Below are 8,531 nucleotides of genomic sequence, written 5' to 3' on the forward strand. Positions count from 1 at the left end.
TTTTTTTTCACGTTGTTATTTTATAAAATAAAAACTGATTAAACATTAGTAAGACTATATATACACGCGAATTTCTCGTCTCTCCTATGTTTTTTATATGGAAGAATTAATAACCGTAGGAGCTGTATTGCGTTCCTGGAGGATAATAAGGATGAGCGTAACTGTATCCGTAGGGTTGTCTTTTATCGGGATAAACGGGCATTAAGTACTGCATATTCTTGGCTTGTTCGATTTTCTTTTCTTGACGTAAGCAACGAGCTGCACACAAGAAGAGAATGCCCGTCAGGAGACTCATCCCCACTCCTATCCACGCTAGTATATAGGACCAACCGAAATAAAAGTCTGTCATTCCCTTCAGTTCCTATATAAATACATAAAAAAAAAACACGAATTAACAATGTCGAAACAATACTATCTGTAGACGTATCTATAGACGTACTAAACAATTCGTCGTATCGAGTTACAATATTAATCATCACAAATGATACGTTAACTGATCTTGTTCTTATCGAGTGGTATTTTTTTTAAACAAATAATTGTTTATTAATTTATATAAGGTGTAGTATAGTACAGTACAGTACGAACTACAGGACGACACGAAAGTCAATACCCGTGTTTAGTTTTGTGTGTTACAAGTACAGTACATCTGTACTTGATGAAAAGTAACTATTAAGTATTTGAATAAGACAACAATTTAGTCTTTAGAACAGTTAACTGATTTTTGATCCACCCTTTATATAATATTACATATTGTATAATTTATACAATTTTTTTTAAAAGTCTAACTTATAATAATTGATTAAAATTAATATAAATTAGTGTAACTGAGTTGGAATGCGTTATTTTTTTTATTATCAAATTTGCAGATCCTGAACTAAATTTTATACGATTAAAATTCGTGTGAAATTAAGAATTCACGAAAAACTTCAGCAATTTTTCGAATATTAAATTAAATATTTACATTTTTTTGAGTAAATTTATGTATTTTAAATATAGAAAAACTTAATAATTGTCTGAAATTATTTCCCTATTGTAATCGATTTATCAACATGATAATTTTTCCTCGATTGTTTTCAAATTTTCCTTTCTCCCAATCAGATGGAGCGTAACACATTGTACTATATGCCTTTGTATTATACATATATTTAGAAATATCGTATTTTATCATTAAAATCTTATTTTATCTTCTGCTAAACAAAGTCTTTTTAATCTTTAGTATAAAATTATTGTATTGTTAGATCACAAATAACATCAACCCCGTCATATAAATGATGAATCTAGCCTTAAAATTTCAAGTTATGTAGACGAAACAGAATAGAACCCATGTTTTTTTGGCATAAGCCTACGTCTACTATACTAACTACTACTTAAGCAACTTGTCGTGTCTGTCTGCTCTTAAAGCAGTTTAACTTTGAACTTTATCCCCCTTCCATGGTCGATACATTCGATAGAATTGGGATCTTATTCTGTCTGGAATCACTTTAAAGTTAGATTTTTAAGTTTTTAATACTAAATTCTTACATTTATACATCGATTTTAATATATATATATATAGAGATTATTATTAATACATTTATTGTATTTTAATTTTAAAAGCATATATATATATGTACCTTTGGCCAATTTTCATAAGAAGTTTCGCCCGTTTTCAGTACTTTAGAATCATAATATTGTACTCCATGCCACAATCCCATCGCTCCTGCATCCACTAAAGCTAATTATGAAATTAATTATAATAAATTATTACGAGATAATCGCTATAACTAAATTAAAAATGATTAAAGCATAATTAGAGTTTCCCAACCTCCGATTTTAACACGATACAATTAAGGGACTTTGGTAGGTCGCGATCCACAGATTGAAAAGCACAGTATATGAAGGGAGGGAGAAAAGAAAAAAAAACAAAAATAAATCACATTTTTACCAGCTAAAAGAAGAAGCAAACCGGTAGCGACTACATTTCCTCGAGATCTCTTCCAACAACCGGCAATACCAGTAAAGAACGATATAAAAATAAAGAAAAATGATGAGATGAAGAGTCCTACAACAGATCGTGCCATGTCTGAAAGAAACAAAATTAAATGTAATTATTATTATTCTATTTTTTTTAAATAATTATTACGTGGTAAATTTTAAATTAGATCCGCTTCTATTATAAAAAGTTATTCTAGATTAACAACAACAAAAATATATTTATATAGAAACAAAAATAAAACACATTTCATGCACTATGAGCTTAATAATAATCTATTTATATAACCTTCTGCTTTAAATTATTCTTGTAATTGTATTGTTTTTTTTATATAATAATAGACACACCAAAACACAGATATATATATATATATATAAACTCCAAGCATGAATTACTTTCATCAATTAAATTTAGAAAGTCAAGGCCACTGAAAAAAAAAACTTTCCTGTGTTAGGGGAGGGAATCAAAATTTTCTGTATCATTGATCAAACATATCAAATTCTAAGCCATAACAGAAGATTTCTGTGTAATATTAAAGCATCATTTATTTTTTATATTTTCTAACGACATTCTAAAAATGTCATCACATTTGTTAAACCTCGATATAGCGGCCTCCTGAATAGTGCCATCCTGGTAAAGTGAGGCTGATCTTTCCTATAATTATTATCAATAAGTAGAGAAACCTTAATATTGCGTTAAAGAATATCCGATTTTGCATTGTAAGCGGTGTTTTTCTCACTTTCAAATTAAAATTCAAACTCGTGTGTACCTCTTGTTATTGTAAAAAATTCTTATAACTTGAGGTGTTTCGGTTTAGCCCTATACTCGTTATACTACTAATTTAAGATGCGCTATATCGAAGTTTTACTCTTATGTAAATGTAAATATTCTAAAAAAAGTGGAACTTATTTTTAAAAATTTATAAAACGATAGAAACTACAACCGTGTTTAGAATGGTAACGATCAAAGTATGAGAAGGAACCATTAATTTTCAATTACAGATTCCTTCTTTAACAAAAAAAGAAAATCACTTTTGGCAAGTGACTATATGTATTTTAACTTGTAATTAATTCATCTAAAACATGTGAATAATTATTAATGATTAATTCCATAGCATTGACCTTTGGAGACGGTTCAACCAGTTTTCCATCCAAAACTGATTTTTGTTTTCTACCCAACTTGCTTGATCGACGAAGCTTATAGTCAATTTGTCTTCAGAAACGTCGTACTTTTTTGCCAAATTGTACAAAAGAATGCATCCTGCTTCGTTCCTTTTGTCGAGTAGTCTAATAGAGGAATCACACTAGGAATTATCGACCAATTAACTCGACGATTCTTAACGGTGACGTAAAATTCTTTTGTTGGCTCGTAAAATATTTTATATCCTATGCACTTAATTCTTTATCTTATCAAATTTAAGAGTATGTTTCTACGTTACGTTCTAATTATAACGTAACACATGGACTGTCAACACTACTGACGTAACCTCGATGTCCATTTTCCGGTCGAATTTTTCTTATTTTTTTTTTTCACCCGATATTCCATACGTATCTTTGCTATTTTAACAGATATTTCGTAACTGTAACCTTTTTCTAAAATATTGACCTCATTTCAAACCGGGTAATTTATTACATTTTCAGAAAACAGCCCTGAGAACTTCTTAGAGACGGTTTATAAATAGACGTGATGTTATAATTAATTGTATCTTATGTGATCCAAACGGAAGTCTGCATCACTAAGTGATCCGGAGATGATCTAATCTAGGAAAAAAACATGATAAAACCATTGTAAAATATCTATAAAACACTTAAATTATCTATCGAGATTATCGGTTCGTACAGAAACTTAGTGAATTTATCGAAAGGTGGTGAGATACTCGATACTAGGGAAAAATCCACGAGAGAGCAATTTCAAAAAGCAGAATCACGGTCTCTTGAACAAGATCAAAGTCCGTGAAGTAATTAGCATGTAATTATTTTGGTCATTTCGCAAATAATTAAGTGTAGTCGAATCTACGAGCAAGGAATAGCACAAAGAACAATAAGCTGCACACGGCTCTTAAAGAACGAGTCGAAGTCATCGATGGGTGACATTATAAACTTTTTCTACTCCGAATGGCATAAATAACAATCCTTAAAACAACGAGCGAGAAATAACCCACTTCGTACTTCACTAATAAAATACATTAAGATCGGCCAGTGCGTTGGAAGTGATAGAATTGTCATCCTTTGCTTGCACCATTCGTTTGCAATTTATGATTTTTGAACATGATTTTTTTAAAAAATCTCATTAAAATTGAATGCAAAAAGTCATTCTTAAGTTACCAATTCTGTATTTTTTTTTTTCAAATCGAAATAATATATCATTTAAAAATAATTGGCAAGAAAACTATGTCACAAATCTAAATCAATTGTTTCAAATTGTGACATAGTTATAATAACTAAAATAATTTAAAATCAATATTAACTCGATTATACGAAAAAAAAATTCAAGATAATAAATGATTTGTCTCATTAAATTTATCATAAAGTTATCAATAAAATTGATGGAAATAATTGAGACATTTTGATCTTATCTCTTGTTTAATAAATTACACGCAAAAGTAAAATAACCTATTCATTATTTTTCGTATAAATTTATTTAGAATTTACTTTTGAATTAATAAAAATCAAAATTTTCCACCCTAAATCACTCCGAATATCATTTATTCCTCATTAAAATATTTAGGCTACATCAAGTGACTGAAGTGAGAGAGATGCTTAAATCTTAAAATAAAAATTATAAATTAATTTTCTTTAAATATTTAATTAAGAAAACTCATAGTTTAGAAGTATAGGAATTTCCTCGAACTCGTTTTATTCGAATATTTTCTAATTTTATTCATGCAGTTAACAAGAAGACGACCTCACAACTCGGTAAGGTCGTCGACGAGGAAATGAATCTCGATTCAAGAATGTAGACTTACGTCTCGTCAAGTTAAATATGCTCATTTTAGAAGTCTTCGTTAATTATTTTTAATTCCAATTAACATTTACATATTTAAGAATTTTGTATTTTAAAAAATATATATATAAGCCTTACAAAAGTGCTTAGATCTATCGATTCTCATCATCATCCGATCATCTTTGCTCCCTATTACCTACTACATCGACTATCCCTCACTTTATTTAATATATTTTAAGTTATTAAATCATTAAAGAAAGGAAATTAGTTAAAATTATTAAACAAAACAAGTATTTTTTGGCTCTTTCAATCATTTTAATCACACCATACTTAGTCATTGTCTCATACAAGTTCGTGTGATCAATTAGTTAAGTCGTTACATTGATATATTTCGATTATTTTAACTAAAAAAGGAGAATAAAAAGCATTCATATACATTCCTAACTGTTTTTTTCGAATGAAAATTAGGATAAAACAATATTAAATACATTTATTTAATCATGGATGAGGATCTCATCCATCTCATCTCGAAGAGTTCTTATAACAAAATATGAAAGAGGCTGACATACTTAATACTATACCTAGCATAACTTCTAAATAATGAATAAAATTACACACCAGAATCGACAATCACTTCTTTATAAAAGTATTTATCTTAGTTTATTTTTTTTTTAAATTAAACTTTCATTCGCGAGTTTTCATTCCAAAAATATGATTAAATAAATAATATCTATATTTTGTAGTGTAGCCTAGTAACAACACGGGAAAGGGAATTATTGATGAGATGTCTGCAAAGAAAGGGAATCAGAAAACAGCAGCGAAACGAGTCTCCTTTCATTTCTATGTAAATGAAACAAGTTGTAAGCGAAGGTCGACGACCTTTTATCGTTCGATGAGTTCTGTATTGTTTTTAAGCATTTATCACTTATTAAATTCAAAATAACTTAATATATTGTCCGTCTAAATTTAAAAACTTACGCAATCTTTCCCACCAAGCATCGTCTGTTTGGTTTGCTGTGCTTCCTTCCGACAAATAATAATTCATGTTCATGCAAGACGTTTGCACGGGAGAAACGTATAGAGCCACTGAAACATTTAAAATATTTAATTAATAAATAAAAAATGGATCAATTTACGATCCGAATTAACTAAAAGAAACACCGATTTATTAATTAAAAAGATTTATACAACGATATCTTTATGCTAAAGTTTAAGATGGCGAACAAAAAGTTGGAGAGGAACAGTGGCGCGTTATAGCTTGACAAATTTGAATTAAAGGCCCCCATGTGCAGTGTTGACTTCGAATATTATTTTTCGGGGAATTTTTTCCTCGTAAAAGATTAGTTTTGGGCCCCCCTGTTGGTGAAGTCCCGGGCAATTCCCCCCCCTTTTTTTGGCTCATAGGATAACACGCCACTGGAGAGGAACTTCAGAATTTTATTTCTTTAACAATAAATGCCATGTAATAAAATTGTTAACGTGTTTTAATATTAGATTGTTAAATCTGTTAACCAATACGTAGTAAAAAGATATTTATTACGTGTTGGAGAAAAAAAATAAAACAGTTTTTAATTAGTATGTAGCAAATAAATGTGTCATTTTTATATGCCACGTAATGGCTGTAATTAAAATACTTGACTTTTTTGATTTGAAAATACCTGTTTAGATATAAAAGCAACTCATCTACATATGTCCTTGCCAATTTATAACAATTGATGTCATGGAAGTCTCTTGTCCCATTTTGCTCGCGTGATGAATTCTTCGCAGAAATTAACAATAAATTACTAACGTTACTTTGTTTGTTATTTAGTTTTTCTTTATACCAAAAAGTACACTAGCACCTTATGAATTCGAAAAAAAAAGTATGCTAATAATTATTTCTATTGATTTTTTTAATAGATAGGAGTGAGGAAATCGAGAGGTCAAAAACAATAAGTATTGTTTATCGGCTTACATTTTCGATTGAAAGCTTGACAAGGAGTTAACGTCGATGCCCTTAACAATCGAAAACTTAGTCCATATGCTAATTTATAAGTTCAAAATTCTATATTCTTCCCTTCCATATGTAAATTTATTGTTTTTAAAGGCGTTAAAGTCTAAGAATAAACAGCACATGATTCATCGACGAGTGAGAAAATGGGCGTTAAAGACTTTACAACCCTAAGGTGGAGTGGGAATATATCGAATGAAGATCCTTCTTTTAAATTTATCTTCTTTTTTTCTTAAAAAAAATGAGTTTCTTCGAGCATTTAAAATTACAGTCCTTCGAAATTCTCTCTAACGAAACTTCGACCTTGTCCAAGTCTTTATTTATTGTTGAATTATGTGAATGGTTAACATTCTTCCACCCACGTACGGAACTTGCTACCATTAAAAAAATTCCTAAACGACTTTAATTTCGTTGGAAATTTAATTCTACAATATTACAAATATCTTTCGTCGACCGGTTACGTTAAGCAAAGCGGATGTTACCTCAGAGGAATGCTGCGCAGTTGTTAAATAAAAGTACAATTACAATATTGAAACTTTCGAAGCGTAACCTTCGTAAACTTCAATGAATGCTTTCCTATTGGAATTTTACTTCGTCCCTATTGCTAAAGGTGGTTGATAATTTCCGGATATTTTCCCCACGGTGAGCAACGGCTCATTTCTGTAGTTAATCTGTGTCCTTGTTCGGAGTGCCTCGGGGGGTTGGCAGGGTCACTGACTGCAAATACCGAAGCCACTCCAAACACTCCATCGGAACGTCGATATTACGATAAGGATACTCGACTTCGATGTGGCATCGTTTTGAAAAGAGTTATAATTATATCTAGTCGCACACGGTACCAATAACCACTACATGTTATTCAATGGACGGGGCCATTGTAGTGGTAGAGTTTGTTTGCCAAAACCGGGTTACGTTCCAAACGTCTATTCTTTATACGTGACCCGAGATGATTTTTGAACCCGCAATTATTAAATATTGTCCATTGTTAAAGTCAATTTGTATGTCCTCTAGTTCTTTGGATCATATTCTCTCCAGAACGTTTTCTAGCCCTATAGACCTATTAGTATAGAAGTTTAGTGTAGTGTATAGCTTACAAGATTTGAGTGGGTTTCAAAATGACGATTCTGTTTATACTGAAACGAAATTTAAAATATTTGGCTCACGAATTCAATATGTAAACAAGAATTTGAACACGTTTTACGTTTCTTCTAGTTGAAAATTAATAGATTTTTCGTCACTTGAATTGATTTAATCTAGGAGAATAAGTGATTTAGTATAATAAACTCACCTTTCTTAGGTTTGTCGTTAGGAAAACAGATTCTAAAAATTCCTTCGTCTCTATCGAAGAAACGAATATCGTACTGAAGCTTCTCTTGTAACTCTGCATTTCCTTCAGCTTCTTCCGTTAGATCCTTTCTCTTCACGCGAATTTCGTACCAATTGTCCGTACCGAAAGCTATGGCTAAACAAGACACTGCCACTACGGCACCTATAGTGGCAACGGATAGAGTTACAGCCGAACAAGCCATTTCCAAAAAAAAAAGAAAGGTTTTGCCGAGAAGTAAAGAGATCGGAGCTTCACTCGTCGCGCACACACATCGTATCTGTACAAAGAAGAACGTCAAA

General features: G+C 30.7%; 1 protein-coding gene across 1 annotated transcript; it reads right to left on the bottom strand.

Annotated features, from left to right (window-relative positions):
* LOC111630041 (transmembrane protein 114-like) lies at positions 1 to 8,531 on the bottom strand. Its single transcript, XM_023374045.1, has 5 exons — positions 8,194 to 8,531; positions 5,894 to 6,001; positions 1,925 to 2,062; positions 1,614 to 1,714; positions 1 to 361 (listed from the first exon to the last, which is right to left on the bottom strand). The coding sequence occupies exons 1-5, from the start codon at positions 8,432 to 8,434 to the stop codon at positions 107 to 109; spliced, it is 843 nt and encodes a 280-aa protein (XP_023229813.1). The 5' UTR covers positions 8,435 to 8,531; the 3' UTR covers positions 1 to 106.

Source organism: Centruroides sculpturatus, unplaced genomic scaffold (assembly GCF_000671375.1).
Source record: "Centruroides sculpturatus isolate CEXI.00-Female unplaced genomic scaffold, Cexi_2.0 scaffold646, whole genome shotgun sequence".
Classification (NCBI taxonomy): Eukaryota; Metazoa; Arthropoda; class Arachnida; order Scorpiones; family Buthidae; genus Centruroides; species Centruroides sculpturatus.

Bases quoted from the DNA above. Each gene is read 5' to 3' on its own strand.
- LOC111630041 (XM_023374045.1), bottom strand. From the start codon at position 8,434: ATGGCTTGTTCGGCTGTAACTCTATCCGTTGCCACTATAGGTGCCGTA. The intron at 6,002-8,193 runs GTGAGTTTATTA...TAAATGTTTCAG, and splicing joins TAACGACAAACCTAAGAAAG to TGGCTCTATACGTTTCTCCC. The intron at 362-1,613 runs GTACATATATAT...GTATTTATATAG, and splicing joins CTTATGAAAATTGGCCAAAG to GAACTGAAGGGAATGACAGA.